Raw genomic sequence first — 27288 nt, forward strand, 5'->3', positions numbered from 1 at the left:
GAATAATCAACACTCCTGGAAAAATCGGACTTTCTATTATTTTAAATTTCACAACTTAGTCCCACTGTCCACATATGTTGATATAAATTTTTAGGAAAACTTTTTCATCTAGAACGCTCCCTTGCTCCCTAATTAGGGAATGACTTAACCTCCAGGGTGCTGTCTGTCTTAACTGGTCTCAGAACAGTTTGAAATGCACCTTATTTTCATCCCAACTCCATATACAGCCTCTGAAAGCAACATTTTCCAGCTTTTGGATGATTATCTCAATCGATTCTCAATGTGATAATGCCCAGTGAATGTTGGATATTTTAAGGAAATTGAGCCTAAAGTCCACGTATGTGGTCATTGTGTTTAACAGCGTGCCATTTCGTGATAAATCGATTACATTTTTAAAATGTTTTTTATCAGATGTAGTTTTGTTGCCGTTTCCCCCAAAGACATACTCAGCTGTGATCTGCGCCATGTTGTTTTGTCACATGACTTGATACGTCAAAAGTATAACCTTTTAATGACAGTCTGGAGTCTCCTGAACTGAGATCAGTCGGTTGAAATGAAATTATGTCTAACCTATAGAGGAGCCAAAACGTAATGTCCACGTATGTGGACGTGGGATCTCAGAAGGTCAATAATTCTTAAGTTATAGGCAGTACAACTTTGGAAAAACAGTAACAAACTAATGCCACTGGTATGCAAAGCAACAAGGGGTGCTGAAGTCAACTGACTTTAGTGATAGACCTACCTATCTCTGTGTAAAAATAAAATAATGACATTGCCATCTTTCTAAGGTTATTTTTCTGATCTGTAGTTTTGCTCCAAAATCATAGGTAAACATTTTGACCCCCTCTACAAAATAATGGATCCCTCTGTAAATATTGATTCATGGCATTTTATGTTTCAGCTTTTATAATAATTGGTTTATCTTAAGAAAAAGTGTTTAAAAAAATTCAACAGAGGTTTTCAAAATTTGGTTGATTTGACATGGAATAACCCAGTTAGTAATTTGTAAAAAACACAATTAATGCTTTTGCAAGACTGCACTGCACATGCATTTTTACCCTGACAGTAATGACAGCAGCACATCTGGTATCAAACAGATGTTTTATTTTAAAATAGCATATAAATACCTTAAAGACATTTCTGGACAGAGATGACATCAGTGGACTACTGTAGTAAAATACAAAAAGTGTATAAACAACTGTTTACATATTTTGTTTAGCACATGAGACACCAAGGTCTATAAATGGGATATAACTCTCAAAGTGCAATAACATGTATTGAAATTTGTGTCTTTCACTAACTGGCAGCTTGAGGGGAATAATGGCATTTTTATCATCATTCTCATTGCCGTGACAAATTCAAGTAGATTCAGGGAAGCCGAGATGCTTTTAGCTACAGGCTGAGAAATCACATGACTTTTGATTCACATCTCAGTCACACTTACGTGGCATGTTTATTGCATTTCTTCCTTCTTAGAGGACAGATAATGACCATTTAGTTATTACAGGTGCATTTACCGGAGCAGTAAAAATGACCCTCCTTTTAAACCATTTTGCGACGGCAACTGACAAGCCACATTTGATACCTAATTTTGAAAGTGTAGTTCAGCCAAAAATGAAAATTCACTTATCATTTGCTCAATTACGTTGTTCCAAACCTGTATGACTTTTTTTCTTCTGTGGAACACAAAATAAGTTAAGTTCACGCTTCTCTTTTCCATACAATGAAAGCACATAGTGGGCTGTCAAGCTCCAGAAAACTGACCAAAAAATAAATAAATATCACCCTAAATGTAGTCCATATGACTTGTGCACTATATTGCAAGTCTTCTGAAGCCAGCTTGGTGTGAGGGACAGACTGAAATTTAAGCCATTATTCACTAATTAAAGCCATACAGGTTTGGAACATGAGGGTGAGTAAATGATAACTTTTCATTTCTAACTGAAATATCATAATTTCAGACCGGTCCTGCAAATCATTCTTGGTCCACACATCACTTAACACAACATAATGAAATAAAATAAATGAAATAAATCCACAACATGCTCCCTCACGCTTCACAAACATGTTTTGGAGTTGAGGGAGTTCACAGTTTGCTTGGTGGTGTTTTTCTTTATGCCTTTCCAATGACAAGTAACAGTGCTCAGTTTAAGAGGAGAACCGAGTATGTTGTGGGTGAAGATCTAGTCATACCAGACCTGAGCAGAGGGGGGCAACTGAACTGTATGGTGAAGCTGATGAAAAGCTCTCAGACTGCCACTTGTGTCACGAGTGGTAGTCTGGACAGGGAGAGAGGAAGATCTTGTTACAACAGGAAGCATCGGATGAATTCATCACAGGTGGAAGCCACAGTGCATATGGGGTAAGCTGCAGTACAGTGGAAAGGTGTGTTCAGTTTAAAACAAGACAAGAGGTGTGGGCCATTTGCTGAGTTCAGGTCTATGTTTCTACCATTCTAGAAGCATGCACTGAGGTAAAGAAGGAAAATGGGAAAAAAATGCATCATCATGCTACAGTTAAATACCCAAAATGCCTTTCGCATGCAAGCCGGTGGACATGAAAACACAAAGGCTGTCCTAACCTTGCAGGAGGTTTTTCTGGGTTGTAAAGCCATTTTGGCTGTCTTCACCCTGTGAGATTGGAGATCCTAAGAGAATGTCAACAAATGAGAGAAAGAAAAAGCTAAATGTGGGTCAATGATGTGATGCCCATTTTTTGTCTGGATCTATTATTCAAAAAATTCACAAGTGAAAAATGTCTAAGGGTGCATCTCAATCAGCTCCCTTGTTCAGTAGTCAGGGCACTGATCAGGGAGTCAGCCATTTCTAGGGCTGTCCCAACAGCAAAATTGTTCCAGTGCACTGAAACATTTGTTCCCTAAAAATTCCCAGAATACACTAAAAATCAGGGAGCATCATTGCTCACTATGTTCCCTTACCGGATATGTCGTCAGGTCTTCTGAGCGCAAGTGAAAATATATGATGTCAAAGCCTTATTTTATCTTTTAATAGAGACTAAACTTTTATTCATAATGTTCATAAAATATATATTTTTAAATATTAGAGTTGTTAAAAAAAAGATTAAAAATACACTCCTTTGTATATTTATTTTTTCATTTATGTAATTTATCTTTAATAACACTGTACATTTAAATCTAGTCTCATAGAATGAACGTTACTATAACTGCATTTTTGCAAACTTTGTTTTTTTTGTGCCACTATGTTTTTCTGCAGTTCGCTTTCGATTAAGTTCAGTCGACATTGCTGTAAGCACTATGGGGAGTGTCCTTCTACACAACCTTGTTGAAACCATTATACAATCATGCCAATCCTCTGATTGGCAATGGTGTCTGAGCCCCGCCCCTTTAGGCGTGCAGTTGGCCTATATAAGTGGGCACAGTCACCATTTCTTCAGAATTTTCTTCCTTCAAAACTGCGAACTTCGTCTTTGTCTTGGAACCCTCTCGTGAACTTCTTGGCAAGACGCAAACAGGACGACTCCTCGCCTGTTCTTAGCACTTGAACCGAGAGACTTACCGCTCCCCTGTATGTTCCGGTGAAGAGTTCTCCACATCGCTGTGTGTATTACTCAAAAAAGATTGTTCTCACAAAAGAGAAAAAAAAAAAAAAAAGTGCCCAATGTACAAACACAGGACACTCACACATTCTCTGAAAAAAGGGCCATTTCCTCTTCACGTATCATACACCCCACATATTATGTTCAACCACTTCCCTATGGTGAGCGGCGCTCTATCTCCTATAGCGAGCGAATCAATAAGCCCACTCTCCGGCTGCGCGAACGCATGGCAAGCCCTCACGGGTGTGTCACACTGGGTGTTAAAAATGATCGAGCACCGTTATACGATTCAGTTTGTACGCTGGCCGCCTCACTTCACTGGTGTTTTTGCAATCTGTGGTCCGACCACAGGATGCGCCAGTGTTGTGCGCCGAGATTCACAGTCTCCTTGCAAAAAACGCAATACTGTCCCAGACCACGACACACACTACTGAGCGAACACAGATACTTGCTGCTTTGCCATCTGAATGTCAACTGGGCAAAAAGCACACTTTTCCCCAGCCAGCAAATCTCCTTTTTAGTTGTTTGTCTTGACTCCGTGAGCATGCGCACGCACCTCACAAACGAGCATGTACATACAGACCATTCTTCGGTGTCTGTCTCAGTTCAAACTGGGGAAAACATTGCCACTGAAGTCATTTCAGAGAATGCTGGGTTTTATGGCGGCAGCATCCGCCATCATACCATTAGGTCTGTTACATATGAGACCTCTCCAGTACTGGCTCAAGTGTCGCGTTCCAAGTTGCGCCTGGAGCCACGGGCGCATGCGCATCATGGTGACTCGGAGCTGCCTGACTGCTCTAACACCATGGACAGCATGGACATCTGTCACAGTACCTCAGAAAACGGTGTCTCATAATTTTCCTCACGTGCAACTTCAATCCTTCGCTGTCATAGGTCATGAAGAGCTAACAAAACTTATCGAAACATCAAAAGCCACAACATGTATGTTAGATCAAATAACAACTAAGCTCTTAAAAGAGGTATTCCCTGTAATCTCAGAACCTCTTCTTAATATTAACTCCTCGCTATCCTTAGGAAATGTCCCAAGAAACTTAAAAATGGCAACCGCTTATTAAGAAGCCACAGCTTGTGGAGAACTGGCTAATTATAGATCGATTTCAAATCTCCCATTTATGTCGAAAATACTAGAAAAGTTGTGTCCTCCCACCTATGTTAATTTCCACAGAGAAATAGTATATATGAACAATTTCAGTCAGGATTTAGGCCCCATCACAGTACAGAGACTGCACTTATCAGAGTTACAAATGACTTGCTCTTATCATCCAATCGCGGCTGCATTTCTCTTCTAGTGCTTTTAGATCTTAGTGCTGCCTTCAACATGATATATCACACCATTCTCTTGAATAGGCTAGAGAATTATGTTGGCATTTGTGGACTTGCATTAGCATGGTTTAGGTCCTTTTTAGCAGACTGCTACCACTTTGTCTGTAAATGAGGAATTGTCAAACCAAACAAAAGTATGGAGTGTCACAGGCATCAGTTTTAGGGCCTCTGCTTTTCTCCTTGTATATGCTTCCCCTGGGAGATATTATCAGGAATTGTAGAATAAATTTCCACTGTTATGCCGACGATACCCAACTTTATATTTCTTCAAAACCTGACGAAATTTCACAATTCTCCAAATTAGCAGAGTGTATCAATGAAATGAAAGATTGGATGGCCAGAAATTTCCTTCTACTCAATTCTGACAAAACAGAGGTACTAATTATTGGACCAAAAACCTCTAAAAACAAGCTGCTAAAATATAATTTGACTCTTGATGGATGTACTGTTACATCATCTTCAACAGCAAAGAACTTACAGGTGCATCTCAATGAATTAGAATGTTGTGGAAAAGTTTATTTATTTCAGTAATTCAACTCAAATTGTGAAACTCGTGTATTAAATAAATTCAGTGCACACAGAATGAAGTAGTTTAAGTCTTTGGTTCTTTTAATTGTGTTGATTTTGGCTCACATTTAACAAAAACCCACCAATTCACTCTCTCAAAAAATTAGAATATGGTGACATGCCAATCAGCTAATCAACTCAAAACACTTGCAAAGGTTTCCTGAGCCTTCAAAATGGTCTCTCAGTTTGGTTCACTAGGCTACACAATCATGGGGAAGACTGCTGATCTGACAGTTGTCCAGAAGACAATCATTGACACCCTTCACAAGGAGGGTAAGCCACAAACATTCATTGCCAAAGAAGCTGGCTGTTCACAGAGTGCTGTATCCAAGCATGTTAACAGAAAGTTGAGTGGAAGGAAAAAGTGTGGAAGAAAAAGATGCACAACCAACCAAGAGAACCGCAGCCTTATGAGGATTGTCAAGCAAAATCGATTCAAGAATTTGGGTGAACTTCACAAGGAATGGACTGAGGCTGGGGTCAAGGCATCAAGAGCCACCACACACAGACATGTCAAGGAATTTGGCTACAGTTGTCGTATTCCTCTTGTTAAGCCGCTCCTGAACCACAGACAACGTCAGAGGCGTCTTACCTGGGCTAAGGAGAAGAACTGGACTGTTGCCAAGTGTTCCAAAGTCCTCTTTTCAGATGAGAGCAAGTTTTGTATTTCATTTGAAAACCAAGGTCCTAGAGTCTGGAGGAAGGGTGGAGAAGCTCATAGCCCAAGTTGCTTGAAGTCCAGTGTTAAGTTTCCACAGTCTGTGATGATTTGGGGTGCAATGTCATCTGCTGGTGTTGGTCCATTTTGTTTTTTGAAAACCAAAGTCACTGCACCCGTTTACCAAGAAATTTTGGAGCACTTCATGCTTCCTTCTGCTGACCAGCTTTTTAAAGATGCCGATTTCATTTTCCAGCAGGATTTGGTACCTGCCCACACTGCCAAAAGCGCCAAAAGTTGGTTAAATGACCATGGTGTTGGTGTGCTTGACTGGCCAGCAAACTCACCAGACCTGAACCCCATAGAGAATCTATGGGGTACTGTCAAGAGGAAAATGAGAAACAAGAGACCAAAAAATGCAGATGAGCTGAAGGCCACTGTCAAAGAAACCTGGGCTTCCATACCACCTCAGCAGTGCCACAAACTGATCACCTCCATGCCACGCCGAATTGAGGCAGTAATTAAAGCAAAAGGAGCCCCTACCAAGTGTTGAGTACATATACAGTAAATGAACATACTTTCCAGAAGGACAACAATTCACTAAGAATGTTTTTTTCATTGGTCTTATGATGTATTCTAATTTGTTGAGATAGTGAATTGGTGGGTTTTTGTTAAATGTGAGCCAAAATCATCACAATTAAAAGAACCAAAGACTTAAACTACTTCAGTCTGTGTGCATTGAATTTATTTAATACATGAGTTTCACAATTTGAGTTGAATTACTGAAATAAATGAACTTTTCCACGACATTCTAATTTATTGAGATGCACCTGTAGGTGTTATATTTGATACCAATCTGTCCTTTGAAAAACTAATTCATGCATTCATGACCTCAAGACAAGATTATTATAATGCATTACTGAGAGGACGTCCAGCAAGATCAATAAAAAAAAAAAAAAAAAACTTCAATTGGTTCAAAATGCAGCAGCCAGAGTGCTGACTAGAACCAAGAAATATGATCATTTTTGCCCCATTTTATAGTCGTTACATTGGCTACCACTTAAATTTCGTATTCATTTTAAAATTCTGTTAACTACGTACATAGATTTGAATTGTCTAGCTCCGCAGTACTTAAGTGACCTTCTACCACGCTATATTCCATCACGTTCATTACGATCGCAAAATTCTGGCCTGTTAATAGTTCCTAGAATATCAAAATCCACAAAAGGAGGTAGATCCTTTTCATATTTGGCTCCTAAACTATGGAATAGTCTCCCTAACACTGTTCGAGATGCAGACGCACTCACTCAGTTTAAGTCTAGATTAAAGACTCATCTATTTAGCCAGGCATACACCTAATTTATCTTTCAACTCACAATTAGGCTGCTTTAGTTAGGTCTGCCGGAACCAGAAACATTGATCATGATCTATAACTCTGCAATAAATTTAATGGCATCTATGCTAATATTATTCTATTTGTATCCCTGTCTTAACCTTGTGACTCCGATCCTGAGGTCACCAAAAACCGGCTGGATCCAGCTCCATTCCTGCTTCATGTTGGACTCCACTGCTACGTGTCTCTGAGTGATGACAACAAAATGCAGCCAGTGCCAGCCAAACATCACTTCAGTCTATTACAATGGACTTCAGAGGATGAACTGATGCCAACTCCAACCATAAGACATGGGATACATCATATGCCATTGCCTGAACCTTGGATTTAGGATAGACTTCACTGAAATTACCGGCCGGTTGAAATGCGATGCACCTCAATGACCTCTGCCTGCATCACCTCAATCTAATGATGGACTACACTCTTGAAATAGAATACACAGACTATCAATTAATTGCCAACAAAACCCTTAATCAGCCAACTAACAAAGGACAATACATCTATGTGAACTTCTGCAGTTAATCCAGGATGAACTTCAAAGACATTAGTCATTAATCTTACAGTTCTTACAAAATCTTTGTTTAAACACTGAACCTTAACACTTGCTTAGTTTAATAATTTTAAACTATGACTTGCACTATACATGAGTAATATTGGCATTATATCCATGATGTTAGCCAGAGGGGAACTGGCCCCCCACAGTAAGCCTGGTTTCTCCCAAGGTTATTTTTCTCCATTAATCAACATCTTATGGAGTTTTGTGTTCCTTGTCACAGTCGCCTTCGGCTTGCTCACTGGGTTTCTAAATACAATTAATATTTAATTACTTATTTTTAAACACAATTCACAATCGTATTTTATCAAACTACACAATGATGACTAAGACATTATAGATATTACAGTTTAATTTTCTGTTAATGCATGATTTTCTGTAAAGCTGCTTTGAAATGATGTGTGTTGTGAAAGGTGCTATTCAAATAAAAATGACTTGACACCGGGCTTCTACCAACAGGGTGTTACACAGGTTGGGGCACAGGGTGCGATGGATGCCTGACTTTCGGCACCTGGACAGGTGCGAAACAGGTGTGGCACATCAACCGCCTAGAACTACTGGCTGTCTTTCTAGCTTTGAGAGCTTTTCATTCTGACACTGTGAATCACCATGTTCTGATTCGTTCGGACAACACAACACTAGTGGCGTACACGTGAGACTGAAGAGTCATAGAAGTGGCACAGAATGACATGCTTTTCATGTCGCATTTGCAAAAACAACAATATTGGTTAGGTTTAGGCTAAAGTTTTTGGTTAGGGAAATGTGTTTCATTAAAACCTCCATCTAAAATTCACCTTAAAAACCTTGTCTGATTACAACATTATTTCAGTCGCTTTTGGCGCCCCCGCTGGACATTTCAATGGGAAACTGCAGCTTTACTTACTTGCAGCCAAACCTGTAATAAAGCAGATAATTTGTATGCAAAATGTTGCCATGGTCACGTAAATTTCATGAGATCAGGCTGGAACGTTTTAATATGTACAACAAAAAAGCAAGATAAAGTCATTTATAAAACGATGTTACTGATTAATACCAGCTGCGTTTAAAAGCGTAACCTCATTATTGTGTTGCAGGTAATTCGTGTTCACGATATACTGATTCACAACATAGGGAGCTGATTGAGACACAGTAAGTAGTGTAATCGTCTGGAGAAAGAAAAAAATATAATCAAAATATTATCAAAAGCTGAAACTCTTGAAAAGACAAATGTTAAGTAATTTTGCCATCTTTATTATTTCCTAAAAAAAAAAAAAAAAAAAAAAAAAAAAAAGTGAAAATTATGTTTGAAAATATTATTAGTAGTCCACCAAATCAAATTCAGGTGTTAAAACAAATATGCAGGTAGCCATTTTGTTTTCATGTGACCAAAAAAAAAAAAAAAAAAAAAAACGGGACCCCTTTATACCCTCATGACTGTGTGTGAAGTTTAGAAAAATGACAGATATTTTGACTTCTTTAGTTTTTTTTATGAAAAAGGCACATTTTGGAGTAACGGAATACTCCGTTTCTCAACGGAGTAACCCTGAGAAAGCTTCATGATATTTGTAAAACGTAATTAAATTAATGATTAATTCATTTTGTACACTCACAAATATTCATGGAGCAGGAAAGTATTTTAAGACCTTTTACTTGATGGTTACACCACTTGACTTTTTTTAAGTCATTATTATTTTTATGTTTTTCTAACATTTATGAAACCAAAATGGAAACCAAGATAACATTTCTACAAACCTAATACATGTGTTATAAACTACTTAAAAAAAAAAATTAAAAAAAATTAAAAAAAAAATGAATTTGAAGTACTATTTATTTTGAATTATTTTGATTTGGGGGCATTTCTCAGAAAATACTGATATATTTGTTACTCAAGGTGGCACTCTTGTTTCAACGATTGACTTGATTCACATTTCTGATACACATTTGACATTGCTATTTGACAAAGAAGCAACTTGGAAGTAAACTACAGCAAGTGTAACACAAGAACAGTATGATACGGCTATTGTCATCTGGGTTTACTAATGAAATTATGTAAGTTGAATGTCTATTTAGACTCAAAAAGTACCTGAGAAAATACACTTGAAGTCAGAAGTTTACATACACCTTAGCCAAATACATTTAAACTCCTGACATTTAATCATAGAAAACATTCCCCATCTTAGGTCAGTTAGGATCACTATTTTATTTTAAGAATGTGAAATGTCAGAATAATCGTAGAGAGAATGATTTATTTCAGCTTTTATTTCTTTAATCACATTCCCAGTGGGTCAGAAGTTTACATACACTTTGTTAGTATTTGGTAGCATTGCCTTTACATTGTTTAACTTGGGTCAAACATTTTGGGTAGCCTTCTACAAGCTTCTAACAATAGGTTGCTGGAATTTTGGCCCATTCCTCCAGACAGAACTGGTGTAACTGAGTCAGGTTTGTAGGCCTCCTTGCTCACACATGCTTTTTCAGTTTTGCCAGATTGAGGTCAGGGCTTTGTGCTGGCCACTCCTATGCCTTGACTTTGTTGTCCTTAAGACATTTTGCCACAACTTTGGAGGTATGCTTGGGGTCATTGTCCATTTGGAAGACCCAATTGTGACCGAGCTTTAACTACATGGCTGATGTCTTTTCTTTTTTTCTCCCCTTTTTCTCCCCAATTTGGAATGCCCAATTCCCAATGTGCTCTAAGTCCTCATGGTGGCATAGTGACTCGCCTCAATCCGGGTGGCGGAGGACGAATCTCAGCACATTACCACGGAGATGTAGCGCGTGTGGAGGCTTCACGCTATTCTCCCCACCGAGAGCGAGAACCACACATTATAGCGACCACGAGGAGGTTACCCCATGTGACTCTACCCTCCCAAGCAACCGGGCCAATTTGGTTGCTTAGGGAGACCTAGCTGGAGTCACTCAGCATGCCCTGGATTTGAACTCGTAACTCCAGGGGTGGTAGCTGGCGTCAGTACTCGCTGAGCTACCCAGGCCCCCTACTTCATGGCTCATGTCTTGATATGTTGCTTCAATATATCCACATAATTTTCCTTCCTCATGATGCCATTTATTTTGTGAAGTACACCAGTACCTCCTGCAGCAGAACACCCCCACAACATGATGCTGCCACCCCCATGCTTCACGGTTGGGATGGTGTTCTTCAGCTTTCAAGCCTCACACTCTTTCCTCCAAACATAACGATGGTCATTATGGCCAAACAGTTTCATCAGACCAGAGGACATTTCTCCCAAAAGATCTTTTTTTTTTTTTTTTTTTTTAGGGCTTGGCTGATTTCTTTTTATTTTCCCATGATGTCAAGCAAAGAGGCACAGAGTTTAAAGATAGGCCTTAAAATACATCCACAGGTACACCTCCAATTCAGTACACCTCCTATCAGAAGCTAATTGTCTAAAGGCTTGACATCATTTTCTGGAATTTTCCAAGCTGCTTAAAGGCACAGTTAACTTAGTGTATGTAAACTTCTGACCCACTGGAATTGTGATATAGTCAATTAAAAGTGAAACAATCTGTCTGTAAACAACTGTTGGAAAAATTACTCGTGTCATGCACAAAGTAGATGTCCTAAACGACTTGCCAAAACTATAGTTTGCTAATAGTAGATTTGTGGAGTGGTTAAAAAAATTAGTTTTAATGACTTCAACTGTACATGTGTTACTTCTGTGCAGATTATGTGTAGCTTAGTTCGTGTTTAACAGCCAGTTGAGTCTCATACAATTTCAGTGTGGAAGTAAAGAATCCTGGTCTGTGATTTGTTGAATCATCTCTTTGATATATGAAAAATAAAACATCAAATATATCAGAATTTATTATTTTCTTTCAATTTCTAACTGTCTTAAAAATGCTTTGAAAATGTGACTACCTGGGCATTCTGTAGATCCGTTTGTGACAGATATACACTCCGGGTCGCTAAAGACCCGAGGTATTTGATAATGTTTGCCAAAACGCCCATGCATTAAATGGTTAATTAATCGGCATGTCATGTAATTAATTCGCTTCTAAATTTGAATTGATTGACAGCACTAATTTTTACAGAGAAAAAGAATTACATACTTCACCTTTAAGTTAAAAATGTTTAAAGTGTGAATGGGGAAGTCTTACCCCAGCCATTGGTCATCATGTCCCGATCCGTGTCCCGGTTGCAAATCTCATTGGCCAGCCGCTCAAAGTACTCCGGCAGGTCAGCGTATTCATTGCCATATGAGATGACCTTAATGCCCTTATCCAGCATGTTATCACGAAGCTTTTTAAACTCGCCCACATCCTCTCGCCGCACCAGCATGAAATGTTCAAGGTCGGACTTGTGTTTGACCGCCTCGAGAAAGAGCGCCTGGAAGGTGGTGTCGTCCACCGTCCTCCCACAACCCAGAAACACGAACGACTTGGTTTCATAGAGTTTCTGGATCTCTCTCTGCAAAGACCAAAAAAACAATGTTATAACTGCAAATGTTACAGACCCACACTTTAAAGAAACAATTATGTCATCATTTACACATTCTCATGTTGTTCCATACCCATATTACTTTGTTCCAGGGAAAATAAAATATATTTTGCAGATGTTCACATTGCTCTTACCCATGCAACAAAAGCATACCAGGTGCTGTCAAGCTCCAAAACAGAAAAAAAAAAACACCATTAATGTAGTCCATAAGATTCCTGCACCAAGTCTTTTGAAGCCCTGCTTTATGAGAGGAACATACCAAAATGTAAGTCATTCGGTGAAAATGTTGCCACCATAGAGCTCAAATGTAATTCGTAACTTCCACATATTCAAACTCATCTGTCCGATGAACCAATAACATTTTGCATCACTGATATCAAGCCCAACACAACACATCTTAACTTTGCATACTTGAATATGAGAACGATGCGAGTTTGTGAACTATCTTGAAGGGGAAATTTGGGTAGCTCAGTGGTAAAGATGCTGGCTACCACCCCTGGAGTTCACTAGTTCAAATCCCAGGGTGTGCTGTGTGGCTCCAGCCAGGTCTCCTAAGCAACCAAATTGGCCCGGTTGCTAGGGAGGGTAGAGTCACATGGGGTAAACTCCTCGTGGTCGCTATAATGTGGTTCGTTCTCGGTGGGGCGCGTGGTGAGTTGAGCGTGGTTGGCAACGTGCTCAACAAGCCACGTGATAAGATGCGTGAGTTGACAGTCTCAGACGTGGAGGCAACTGGGATTTGTCCTCCGCCACCCGGACTGAGGCGAATCACTACGCGACCACGAGGACTTAAAAGTACATTGGGAATTGGGCATTCCAAATTGGGAGATAAAGGGGACAAATCCAACAAAAAAAAAAAAAAAAAAAAAACATTTCAAGGGTGTCAATGGAATAAAAGAGTTTTCTCACAGGAGTAGAAATATTACAATCCAATAAAATATGTTTGATAGACAGTGGGCTCTGACATCATGCACATATGGGGGGATTTTCCCCGATAGTAAAAATTTGTGCGCGAGTCTTGAGTGGCCTATCCGACACAGTGTATAAGCGACTTGGTCCCACCAGTTATTAAAAGAGAAGAAACTTCTGGTCCCAACAGCAGGATTTTTCTACATTTATGTTGCCTTTTTTGTAGTTTAACAGGTCCTGGTAACTGTATGCCTTCGTTTTATGTAAAAGAGTAGCGTGAACATTATGATTAACATCTTTGTGTTCTATGGAAGAAAGAAAGTCATATGGGTTTGGAACATCATATGGGTGAGTAAATGTTGACAGAATTTTCCATTTTGGGTGAACTATTCCTTTAAATAAACTGTGACTAATAAATACAGTTTACATGATGCTAATAAGGCCGCCATAACAGTTTGAATTTTGCCAAATTAGTTCAAGGACTGGATAATGAGCAACAAAAATTGCTGTTACAAAAGGGAGTATCGCTTAAGACATGCTTTGATAATTCACAGGGGTGGAGGACACGGTGAACTAAAGTTCACATGGTGAGACTTTTTTTCTCATGATAGCATAAAACATTCACCAACCATGACTTCTGTGTTCCTCAAAACATTCTGGTAACCGGCAGGATGCAGTACGATACCACTGGGGTTGGTGTAAACACCATGTATATGGAGTACACTCAGCCTTCTCTTCTCCTGAGCCCACTCCAGAACCTACACACACACACACACACACACACACACACACACACACACACACACACACACAGATTGCATTTCATAGTTGATTGCTTCCAATCTGGTTCCCTGAATACAAAATCTACTTTTCATTTTTAATTTAATAAAAATAAGATTAACACTGTAAAATTTGTCTAGTGTTATCCCTATATATATATATATATATATATATATATATATATATATATATATATATATATATATATATATATATATATATATATATAAGGGTTATAAAGAATTCCAATTTTATAATATACAGTGTAAATACATTTTTGTGGTCATTTTTATTGTATTTTAGTTTAATTTTAATAATGAAAATGTCTATTAGCTTAGTTTTCAATATGTATTTTAGTTTCTTTTTTCCAACTGTTTTATTTTCATTTAACGAAAATGTTATTTTTTGGTTTTCGTAAATGATAAAAAAAAAAAAAACTGACTCCCTCGAAGCGTCCAGCTGCTGTTAGAGTTTTAATCAAGAGGTATTTGATGGAAAAGGTGCATAAACACCCAGTTTAAAGGCCACACTATGGAAAACCACACACAGCCTAATGAATAAAGACACAGAGAACTGAACATGCAGTCACTTATACTTCAAGTGAGGTACGGTAGAGCTTACATGCACTAATGCACTAGATGATGCATTTTATGGCTACTAGCTCAAGCTTTCACTGCTTTGTGCTAAAGAACATTTATGGTGTAAAGCAAACAGAGATGAACCCAGTGACTGGACTATCATCTGAGGAACATCGTTTCACAACTTTCTTTCAGAGCAGAGATAGCTAACATAGTTTTAAAATTTGAGCATAAATCATATGATGATCTGTTAATAAGTATTTTTGTTCACATACTCATTGTCTCTTCATAAAATGGTATATGTAATTGATATGGAACTATTTTATCTCTAAGGGAAATTCCACTTTCTGTAATAAACAATGCAGTTTAATCATAGACTAAATAAACTTGCCCTTTATGTCTTCCTGTATGACATCACCTCGCTAATTGCCGTCCAGGTCTCAATGACCTGCCAGCATATTTAAACATTAGGTTTACTGTATCTGATATTAAAGTCATTAATAACTGCATTTCTCTGGCATATGAATGATGGTATTAACAAGGGCAATTTTCAAATCTAGATAGGTAAAGTTTGTCAAGACGAACTTTGATGTTGGCTTGTCAAAGCCTTATCTGAAAGTATAAAATAGTTAAAAACGTTTGGCGTAAATGAAATTTTCAATTAAAGGAATATTAAAGGTTCCATACAAGATAAGCACAAACCACAGCATTTGTGGCATTATGTTGATTACCAAAAACAATCATTTCAACTCATCCTTCCTTTTCTTTTCAGTTTTAACATTCCGACAATGCAAGTCTATGGGATTTTGGATCATCCACTGTGCGAAAACAGTAATTCTGATCAGTTAGAAAAGATATAACAACCTGGGTCAGAATAGTCTGAAGGTCTGTGCCAAGTTTAGTGGCTGTAGCTTGAAAGTTGTAGGAGGTTACATTTCATAATTTTGGTCTGTATAGGGATTTTGGAAAAACCCTAATAAGCTGAAAGAGCAGAACAGCAGAACTTTTTCAAGCCAACATTCATTTGATTACCTTATCAATTTTTTTTTTTTTTTATTCCAAAATAAATAATAATTAAACAAAAAATCATTATAAATGTTATTCAAAATATACTGAATATATAATATAATTAGTACATATATTTAATAATTTAAGAAAAATATTTTATTATTTATAAATGTAGTAATATTAGAAATATATATTAAAAACAATATTATACATTATGTATAACATTATTGTTTTTATAATATAAATAAAATTAGTTTTTATGCCTAATTTTATAGCTCCTTTCTAAAACATTCTAAAAGTTAACTTTACAATAATACGTGAAAGAAAAAAGACAACCAAAATGAGACGATTTATGATTTATACAATTTATATGTTTTTTATATTATTATTTTGATATTATGATGACATAAATCTGAAGACAAATGCAATTATCATGTTTTTTTTAAAAGGAGGAATTCTACCTTAAACTAAAACAACACATTATTTAATATAATTTTTTAGGAAGGAAATGTCATAACTGTTTTAGATTTTTAAAATATCTTCTTTCCTTGAGGCTACATTTATGTAAGCTTGTTTGGGAAGATTAGTGACACCAACTGCAATGACGAAATCCAAAAGTTACCTCTCACTTCTTTCCAGCATAAACCTTTTGTATATAAAACATTAGGAGTGTCCAAACACACAGTCCTTACACAGACCATAAAGCTAATTCATCCCAGAAAAACACTTGTGCAGCATTAGTAATTGCAGCTGAATGTACCTTCTTGGTTTATCAAAAACAAACGCACACCAGAGTACTGTTTGTAAGGTGCGGAGTCTAAAAAACGGTCTGAAAAGAGAGCTTGCACACTTACTGCTAATTTAATAAATCACCATGTGGTTAACGTTTCAACTCAAACAAGAGTCTTCTTCGGAACAATACTTCAAAGAATGTACCTTCTTCTCATCTGTGAGATCCAGAGACTCCAGCTTGGTCCCTTGGTGGGCAGCATAGATCTCTAAAAGGTTGTCAAAGTTGGTGGTGAGGACCAGAGCTCCACTTTCCATTAACTGCAGCACTGAGCGGAGGAGATGCTTCCCTGCGTTCTCCATCTTACACTCCAGGTCATCAAACACCTCGTAGAGGCAGTCTTTGAAAAAGGTGGAGCGCACATTTCCCGTTCGCTACAGAGAAAGCAAGAGGTGAAAAGAAAGACAACTGAAACCTTTTTGAAAACAAATTAACTTCAGGAGTGTTTAAATAGCAAGAGCATGCTAATCAGTTTGCATTTCCGTGCTTTCTATTCAGTTCATCTCTAAATTACAGCGATAGCGATTAACTTTCCTGCTTTAAAAAGGATGCAAAAAAAAATCATACAAGTCGTCCATGTGTCATGTTGCAAGGCTTCTGAAGGCTTATGATAGGTTGTGGTTAGAAAGTCTTGAGAAAATCTTGATGTCTGCTGCACGTTTAACACTATGAGACAAGCTTGTTTACAGCGGCTTGTGTGTTTACACAAGGACTCTGTTCAGCACTAAAAACAATGCAAGTTCTTGAAATCTGCTGCTATTGTATTTAAAAAAAACAGATTATGATATTCATAATTTTTTTTTTTTTAAACTCCATCTGTGCTCCGCAGAACAAAGAAAGTCATACAGGTTTGGAACAACATGAGGGTGAGTAAATTATGACAGAATATTCATTTTTAGGTAGACTACCCCTTTAAAGGCATGTTGAAATCCCTAACCCCAACTAGCAATAGCAATAGAGATGATAGTGCACCTTACCAAGCACCACTAATTAGAGGCCATGTACATGATTTAATCGCAGAGATCAGGAAGTATGTCATAGATTGTGGATAGTGTGTTGGGAACAGGAGTTTTGACAGAACTGCCCTTGCCATGGTCTGTAACAGACTAAATCTTATTACACTGAGCAGCATTCATTACTGGGCGAGGCACATGGAAAATCAGAGAGAAAGAGAGAGAGGCAGCTATGAATAGCTTGTAGGTGTCTGCTATGGTGAGATTAGTAATCCTAAAAGGTTAGAGAGATTACAGATCTATGCCAGTGTAGGAGGAATCCACTTCCTCAGGAAGAGGCCAATTATGACCACCTCCACACAAGTTATTGACAAAATTTGTATCATCATACTTACCTTTCATGAAATACATGTAGGTGCAGGTCATCGCATAAATTGCTTTATGAGGAGAAGAATCCACTACATAAGGTGCTGGATCCAAATCCGACCTGATTCAGCACAAATTAAGATCTGATGTAACTGAAGAAATATTTAACGGCAAAGCTGCACAAAAATACAAACATGTCTAGCCATAGCTTGTTTGTTGTGGAGGTGTGAATCCTGTAAGGTATGTTCAGATTAGCCTCATTTTTGCAGTTTTGTTTCGAATCAGTGTGAACCACTGAAGTCTGCTGTGCTTAAATAAGACTTACACAAGTAGGTTAAACCACTGAAGGGCCTGTGGAGATTTCAGACTTTTACACGAGCATTCCAGTTTGCAATTTAAAATAACTGTACTCAGGTTGAAGAAACGAGGTTGGAAATTCACTGGGATGTAGAGAGAGCAGAATTTACACACAAAGACTTTGTTCAGACAGGCAGCAAAAAGCAGATTTTGGGCATATCCAACTCCAATCCATTTAGCTGTTTGTAGTCTGAATAGCAAAAACATGAAATATGATTTTACATTGTGGTTTGAAATCTGATTAAAAATGGATTTTTTGGAATGCATCGAAGTCTGAACAGTCAAATTGGATTTAGGTTTGGGAACTGAGAACCAGTTGTTATTCAGAACCGGTCCCTTTTTTTGTAAAAACACCGGCACAATGTTTTTCCATGACTTTCAATTTCATTAACAGTTCTCTAAAAAACTTTCTACATACAGCGCAATCAGTGCAGTCCCATTCCCAAACTAATGACACTTATGAGCGGCTTCAAAAGAAGATGATTCTTTTGAATCTACAGTGTGAAACATACAGCGCAATTAGTGTATTCTGATTCCCAAATGAATGACTCATGAGCCTGTTCTTTTGAATCTACATAGCAGCACATACAGCGCCATCTGTGTGTCTGATCCTCAAACGAATGACTCTTGAGCCGGTTCTTTTTTATTTTTTTGTGTGTATCAAGACACTTATACATCAATCAGAGCGGTTACTGAATTAATCTTATACTGAAGCGCAAGTTATAAATGTTCAACTCCAAATGAAATAAGAACTGCTGAATTCTCACAAGCCTAAAGTACAACATTAGACTACATAACACAACTGTTTCTGGAACTATTACTGTTTAATGCTGTACTTCAGACCTGTGAGACTTTAATCAAGGAGTTCAGTTACTGACTGGTTATTGATATGACAATGTGTAGTTAAAGATACATGTGAGTTTTATTATAATAAGTGTAATTTGATAAAAGAATAAATGAATGAATTAAATTTGCTATCACATTTCTTGTTTGTTTAGAAGTTTAAAAAAAATGTTAAGATCAATTAATGAACTGCATTTATGCCTCTAAAAAGTCGGCAAATACGCCTTTTACAAGAATTGTGTAATATAACTGATCTGTTATTTCTGCTCTATAGAAACAGGCTGCTGAGGGCAGTAAATGCAATAAGAATTGTATTTCTTATTTTAAGAATTCTTTTCAAAAAGTACTAAAACAATCATTGCTGGAATCGTAAAGGAGCCGTTATGTTATCTCGTGTGCCAAAGTAAGATGTTACGATGGACATGAGCAAAGGCAAACCTTCCAGTTTTCTATCCTCTCTTTCCACAATGACAGCTTTTCTCTGTTGTTGTAGAAGAAAGTCTCTTGGCATAGCGTTGACGCTTGTGTTGTTACTATGGCAACCAATGTAGATACAACGAATGCTGACCCCACTGTCTGGACAAACAGATCAGGTTTCATCACCTGCAAAATGACAGTCTGGACAGTCAATCCTGAAGATCGGATTTTGTGTGCAGTGTGAACAAAGTCAGTGAGACTGCAGGCTAATGTTTTTCTAGGAGTTTTGCTTTGTTGCTGTGGATTATTCAGCAACAATGTGCAGCTACGGCCATGCAAGTCCCAGCACTAGAGCTGAAAGTCATTACCTAACTCCCTTTTACAGGCCTAATGCCTTTTAAATCCTCTAGTGACACTGCTGAGCCTGGATGCAAATGATACAGGGGCTTGACCATCAAAAACAGGGATAAAACACTGAAGACTGTTTGGTCAGTGTGCATGCCCGCTAAATGAAAGGACAACAACAAAAACAACAGAGGTGACATGTGTCTTTACACCGGTGACAGAGTCCTCTCGGCATGAAAGGAATAGACTGATGATGGACAAACACAAAGTCATGCTCTTCCCTGGTCAGCCCAGTTCCTGGCATTGTCGCAATGATGCAAATGTTCATGTAAGCAAAAGCAAGGTTATATATTAAGTAGGGATGCACCAATCCGATACCTGGATCGGTATCGGCTCCGATACTTATGTTATTAGAAGGATCGGGTATCGGTCGCCGAGACTGATCCAAATTATATACTGTGTGTTAGTCATATTCGTTACTGTCAAGCTCCAAAAATGACATAAAAATACCATTAAAAAACAATTAAAGTAGTCCATATGACTCATGCATTTTATTCAAAGCCACTTGAAGCGATAGCTCTGTGAATCGCAAAAGGCTGAGTTTAATAAGTAAATATATAATATGCCTGCGCAGCTCCAGCGCATTAGTGAATGGCGCTGCTCCGTTGACATACACATATGCACTCGTGGCTATTTTCCGCCTTTACATTGGTGCGCAATATTTGAGCGCTACTCACGAACAACAATTCAGATGTAGATGCTCCAATAGTTCAGTTCACTTATAATATGCATTTAGAACGGAAGCGGAGGTGCATTTTTACCAGAATGTAAATAAGAATCAAATTACTGACACTTACTGGACTAATATGACACTGAAATGTGTTATTAATTTATGCCTTATTCTATGAGTAGAATTCACACTAGATCAGTAAAAGAAGCTGTTTTAACCACTCGATGATGATTTAAAGTAATATAATCGCTGTAGATAATCTTTCATTTGTCTTGTTTAGAGTCTGAATTCATGACGCTAATGCGCTAACACTATACGGGGCCATAATATGCACCGATTACACTCTGTTATTGTAATTTATGATGACACTGATACTACTGCAAAGATGAGTGTATAAAAGAGTATTAATATTAAGAATAAATGCAAAAGAATGATGAAAAGAGGCATATCTTACTTTAGACAGATGTGTGAATGGCTTTCGCTGCAGATGGCACATGAGTGAATGGGCACTTGAGAGTATCAGAGTAGATTTGATTGCTTTGTAGACTTTAATAAAATAAAAAAATGCATGTCTTGGAAAATGTCTGTATGTGAATGATCGTACAGATGTTGGCAAATTTACACCAGCTCACTAATAACTGCTCACCCGGTTTGGTCATGTTGACTGATCTTAACTGACTGAATGGGAATTAGCTTTAGGTCACACCTACTGATGGACAAATGGCAGCAAGGTGTTTAGCAGCCGGTAAGAAGTTATCCCAGGCGAATTTGCCTAGGCAAGCTGTTACGAACCACCGGAATTAACTTTAAAACACTTTCTTTGTGGCCAGAGTTTGTTCTAAATGATGTCAACACCCCTCTGTTCTTCAATTTTGTACAACGTATGAGGCCTGAAGTCGAAATGGAAGAGGCTTAATTTCCATACCACAAGAAATTACCCTTGATGAAAATCAAGAGCTTTGCTGAGCAATGACACCCCATTACTAGTCCTCTGCCTAGTTTTCACTATCTTCCCTCAAAATTTCAAAAATGGACTTTGCAAAGACATTCAGACTTTAAGAGCAGGACAGGTAAATGGGCTGATAATAAAGTAAGTGGTATGACAAAAATCTTTTTTTATTTTTATTAAATAATGTACATCAAATAACCATGTGGTAATGCCTATTATTTCAATTAATGACATGCTTTAAATGCTCATTTTATTATTTTCTCTTTTTATTTGGAACTGGACTCCAAAACATAATACAGCTGATCTAGGTACATCTGTGAACACACATCAGTAAAATTTTTTTAGTGAGGTGTCAAGCGGTGACATTTCTCGGCAACTGTACACAATGTTAACTCTATTGTGCCTTACAAGACACCTTAATAACAACAACTTCTCCATCTTGACTTGGTTTGGACACGTCCAGCTCTATATTTTTACATTACTGAATGTTCCATCTCAAAATCTCTGTAAAGTGACACATTGTATTGTCACCTGATAAAGATTTATCTGTACTGTCATAGCAACCGAGCCCTACAGTCAACACTTGAAAACTTGAGTGCTTGAGGTTACAAACAGAAAAAAAAAAAAAAAAAAAAACTTCTTTACATAACCACTAAACAAATCTACTGAACAACAGACTGATGTGATGTAGCACAAACTCCCTGGAACAAACTAAAATGAAACTGATGAGTAGATTTGGCTTAGAAAGGCTCTTTTTGAAGCTTTTTATTTCACAACATATAAAAAGTGTATGTGATTCCAGAAATGGTAAGAAAAACAGGGCTACAATGTGCATTACATATGTAATCATCTATAAGCACCGAAAAACAAAGAACAAAGAAGAACAAATTGCTTACTGGTGAAAGTTTCTGGATGAGGTCATGAGCGACGTGCACCAGGTTCTTGTCTTCCTGCAGACTTTTCTGGAAGCGGCGGCTCTCTTCCTCCTCAAGCAAATCAAAGTCATTGGCAGCATCCAGCAGTGCTTGGATCAGACCTTTCCAGGAGCGTAAAGCAGGCACCTGAGGAGCTACGGCTGAGCTCACCCCCGTGCCAATCACCAGCACCAGCTCAGGGGCACGCTTGGTCTTCAGACTGGGCAACAACTTCCTGTTGGTCAAAGGAAACATGGATATGTTGACTACTCTTTAAAGTGTACGCAAAAACAAGCTGTATTGCTTAAATTTGCTGTCTTTCATGCAATCCTTTGCAAAGCAAAAATCTCAGTGAGGCACTTACAATGGAAGTGAATGGGGCCAAATTTTGGAGGGTTTAAAACGCAGAAATTTTAAGCTTATAATTTTATAAAAGCACCTATGTTAATTGTTCTGTTAAAACTCATGTTATTTGAGTTGTAAAGTCGTTCAAATCATTGTTTCTATGGTCGTTTTAGGATTTTAGTGTTTACGGCGTTGCGTCGTCATGGCAACAAAGTTGTAAAACTGGATATAACTACACATAAAATTACACAGCCATTTTATCACACTATAATCATGCTAACATGCATATTGTTTACGTCATGTCATGTGGCTATACTTTTGAAATGCTGAGTATTTTAACGCCCCATTCACTTCCACTGTAAGTGCCTCAGAACATGTTAGCAAGCAGAGAGCTCACTTGTTTGAAGATACATTGAGAATACAGTGCTGTGGAAAAGTATTTGCCCCCATCCTGATTTCTTCTGGTTTTGTGTATTTTTCATACTAAATTGTTTTAGATCTTCAAACGAGATATAACATAAAACAAAGGCAACCCGAGTAAACACAATACAGTTTAAAAAAAAAACATTTATTGAAGCAAAAAAAGTTATCCAACGCCTATATCACCCATGTGAAAAACTAACTGCCCCCTTAAACTTAATAGCTTGCCGTGCCACCTTTAGCAGCACACAGCTGCAACCAAACACTTCTGATAACTGGAGATCAGTCTCATAACACTGTGTTGGAAGAACTGCTTTATTTCAGCCACACTGGAGGGTTTGAGCATTAACTGTCTGTTTACGGTCCAGCCACAGCATCTCAATCGGGTTCAAGTCAGGACTTTAACTAGGCCACTCCAAAACTTTAATTTTGCTTCTTTTGAGCCATTCAGAGGTGGACTTACTCTTACGCTTTGGATCCAGCTGCGCTTGAGCTTCAACTCATGGACTGATGACCGTACGTTCTCCTTTAGGATTTTCTGGTAAAGAGCAGAATTCATGTTTCCCTCAATTATTATAAGTCACCCTGGCCCTGAAGCAGCAAAGCATCCCCACACCATCACACCACCATCATGCTTGACTGTAGGTATGATGTTCCTTTTCTGGACTTCTGTGTTTGATTTCCGCCAGATGTAACAGGACCCCTGTCTTCCAAACTCATCATTCCAAAGAACATTCTCCCAAAAGGTTTGAGGATCATCAAGGTGTGTTTTGGCAAAATTCAGACAACCCTTAATGTTCTTCTGGGTTAGCAGTGGTTTTCGCCTCGCCACTCTTCCATGGATGCCATATTTGGCCAGTGTCTTTCTGATAGTGGAGTTATGAACAGTGACCTTTACTGATGCAAGAGAGGTCTGCGGTTCCTTGGATGTTGTCCTTGGCTTTTTTTTCTCCCCAATTTGGAATGCCTAATTCCCAATGCACCCCAAGTCCTCATGGTGGCGTAGTGACTCGCCTCAATCCGGGTGGCGGAGGAATCTCAGTTGCCACCGCGTCTAAGACCGTCAATCCACGCATCTTATCACGTGGCTTGTTGAGCGCGTTATCGCGGACACCTAGCGATAGCTTCACGTTATTCTCTGCGGCATCCACACACAACTCACCACATGCCCCACCGAGAGTGAGAACCACATTATGGTGACCACGAGGAGGTTACCCCAACGTGACTCTACTCACTCTAGCACCCGGGCCAATTGGTTGTTTAGGAAGCCTGACTGGAGTCACTCTGCACGCCCTGGATTTGAACTTATGACTCCAGGTGTGGTAGTCAGCGTCTTTACTTGCTGAGCTACCCAGGCCTCTTGTCCTTGGCTTTTTTGGGACTTCCTGGATGAGTCATCACTGTGCTCTTGGAGGAATTTTGGAAAGTAGGCCACTGCTGGGAAGGTTCACTACTGTGCCAAGTTTTCTCCATTTGGAGATAACGGCTTTCACTGTGGTTCTTTGGAGTCCCAGAACCTTTGAAATAGTTTTGTAACCCTTCCCAGACTGATGTATTTCAATCACCTTTTTCCTCATCATTTCTGTAATTTCTTTCAACCTTAGTGTGCTTCTGGGTGAGAACTTTTTGCCAACTTCATGCTGCTGAAAAAGTTCTATTTATGTGATGATTTGATTGACAAAGGCTGGCAGTAATCAGGTCTGTGTGTGTCTAGTCCAGCTGATCCCCATTATGCAGTTTCATAGATTTGGGGATTTATTAACTATTTATTAACAAATACTTTTTCACACAGGCCCAGCTGGTATTGGAAAACTTTTATGCTTCAATAAATAACATTATCATTTAAAAACTGCATTTTGTGTTTACTCAGATTGCCTTTGTTTTATGTTACATTTTATTTGAATTTTTGAAACAATTTAGTATGAGATATACACAAAAACAGAAGAAATCAGGGTGGGGCAAATACTTTTCCACAGCACTGTATTTGAACTCAAAGACTTGCTCTGGGAAAGTGCTGCCAGCAAAGCAAGACAAAAACATCTGTTGTTTTCATACCTGGCCTTCATAGCCACTGTGTCGCCATCCTCAGAATCCGGGGCAGGACGCTTCTCTGTCTTTACTGTAACAACAGAGGCCATTCGACTCCTAAAAAACAAGGCGACAAATCAAATAAAAAAATTAAAAAAATCCCATTACAATCCCATGAGGAGAAATAACAAAAAGAACATAATGCAGTAATATACTGACAATAATTTATACACCACACTTTTATATAGTAAACTGGTGTTACACAAATCCCCAACATGTACCTGGTGAACCGAAGATTATTTGTCCTTTGCTATCTTGACATTGAAAAAAGACTGATTCCTCCCTTCCTGGAGGTTCAGGCTTCAGAGTATTTACCCACTCAAAACTGAGTAACAAACTAAAGATGCTGCAGTGCTTTGTTGTGTGCACTTCACTTTTTCCTTTCTGCAGCTAAAAGCTTTTAGTTAACATAGTACAGAGAACAGCTCTACTCTTAATCTTTTTCTGGTCATTTAGACCAAGCACATGTCAAACAGATGCAAAACCACACAAAGAGCCTAGGAGAATCAATTATAATGGAAAATAACAACAACAACTACATTCTCAGCCCAGAAAATCAAGACAGCCTCACAGCTAGCAAGCTAACCGGCTAGCTACATTTGTGATTTTTTTCCAGGCTTCATTATCTAATTATTAGAAACTAATAGAATATTTGCGAATCTTTGACACTAACATGATGAGTGGTAATAACGTAATTCCTTTGATAGAACATATTTTGGTTGTTTTAGTAGGTAAACGTGTCGACTCACCTGTTGCCTTTGTTCCATATGTGATGGCTAATATTAAACTATTGTCTTTATAGATATTATTACTGCACTTCACGACTTACAAAAATAGATCTTTATAAAGTATTTTATTTTAATTCAATTACACTTCATGCAATTTAACAAAGGCGAAATTTACTTACCCTTGACAAATATTTAAGCAGCAGCACACAAATAAAAAGAAACACTTAAACAAAAGTAAATGTAAAAGTTTTTAAACGTGACTTACCCAGATAAAAATGGAAAAAGAAGGATCCCAATATCGTCTTAAATTTACTCGGCTAACAAAAGCTTTCACTAATGATGAAGAACACTACTCTTAAATGGACAGATTGTCTTTTTATCGTACTAATTTGAAGTATGTAAATTTCTATGCGAGTTATCAATCCCACTGTAAGGCTTTGAGTCAAATCCGCTGAAGGCCTTAAATAGATCAGTCTTTAGTGTTGTACCTGGCCAAAGACTTGCCTCTGCGTATCCTTGTGTACACAGGTTTACACGCGTCCATGCATCATAGCGCGCGTGTGCGTGTCACTGCATGAAAAGGCAGATTTCTGACATGTTCACTTTTCCCGATCAAGCATGCGCAGTCACAAAACATCCGGACACTTGCGGTACACTGAGATTTTCAGGCTTACCACCTAGCTGACGTCCTTTTTTGTTGTGTGTACATAAACAAGTTTTTATATAACTTGTTAATATTATGTTTATTACCATTACTGGCACCTTATTTTATTCATTTTTTATTACCATTGCTAGCACCTTATTTAATGTTTAATTTTTTATTATTATTATTAAAAATAATATATTATTACTAATTCAAATACATCAGTTTGGGCATCAAACAGTATTGTAGGTATGTTCAAATTGCGCATCTTTGGACAAATTATTTTCGAACATTCGAATAGACCAGTTTGGACATCATAGGTACGTTGAAACATTCAAATCAAGCATCTTTGGATATCATATGAACGTTCGAACATTTGAATAGACCAGTTTGGACATCATACATGTGTTTAAATTTTCAAATCAAGCATCTTTGGATGTACATACATTGTTATTCTATGATTAAATTATGTACACTCACACACACACACACACACACACACACACACATCTTTGCAAATTTATAAAAAAAAAAATTATTAAATTATTCATAGCCTTTGCTCAATACTTTGTTGAAGCACCTTTGGCACCAAT

The 27288-nt window shown here is 38.0% G+C and overlaps 1 protein-coding gene across 4 annotated transcripts; it reads right to left on the reverse strand.

The window, feature by feature from the left end:
* Window positions 1–1084: 1084 nt before the first annotated feature.
* Window positions 1085–26679, reverse strand: LOC127455764 (protein FAM118B-like). 4 transcript variants are annotated; one of them, XM_051723887.1, is made up of 8 exons: window positions 26541–26679; window positions 25292–25381; window positions 22454–22706; window positions 16744–16971; window positions 14071–14199; window positions 12193–12502; window positions 2582–2647; window positions 1085–2367 (listed from the first exon to the last, which is right to left on the reverse strand). In XM_051723887.1, the coding sequence occupies exons 1-8, from the start codon at window positions 26594–26596 to the stop codon at window positions 2306–2308; spliced, it is 1194 nt and encodes a 397-aa protein (XP_051579847.1). In that variant the 5' UTR covers window positions 26597–26679; the 3' UTR covers window positions 1085–2305. The 4 variants fall into 4 exon arrangements, with proteins under 4 accessions (XP_051579847.1, XP_051579848.1, XP_051579849.1 ...); XM_051723888.1 differs by having other exon boundaries at window positions 1085–2279; window positions 26541–26678; XM_051723889.1 differs by having other exon boundaries at window positions 26318–26664.
* Between the last annotated feature and the right edge of the window lie 609 nt (window positions 26680–27288).

This window comes from Myxocyprinus asiaticus, chromosome 18, assembly GCF_019703515.2.
Source record: "Myxocyprinus asiaticus isolate MX2 ecotype Aquarium Trade chromosome 18, UBuf_Myxa_2, whole genome shotgun sequence".
NCBI lineage: Eukaryota > Metazoa > Chordata > Actinopteri > Cypriniformes > Catostomidae > Myxocyprinus > Myxocyprinus asiaticus.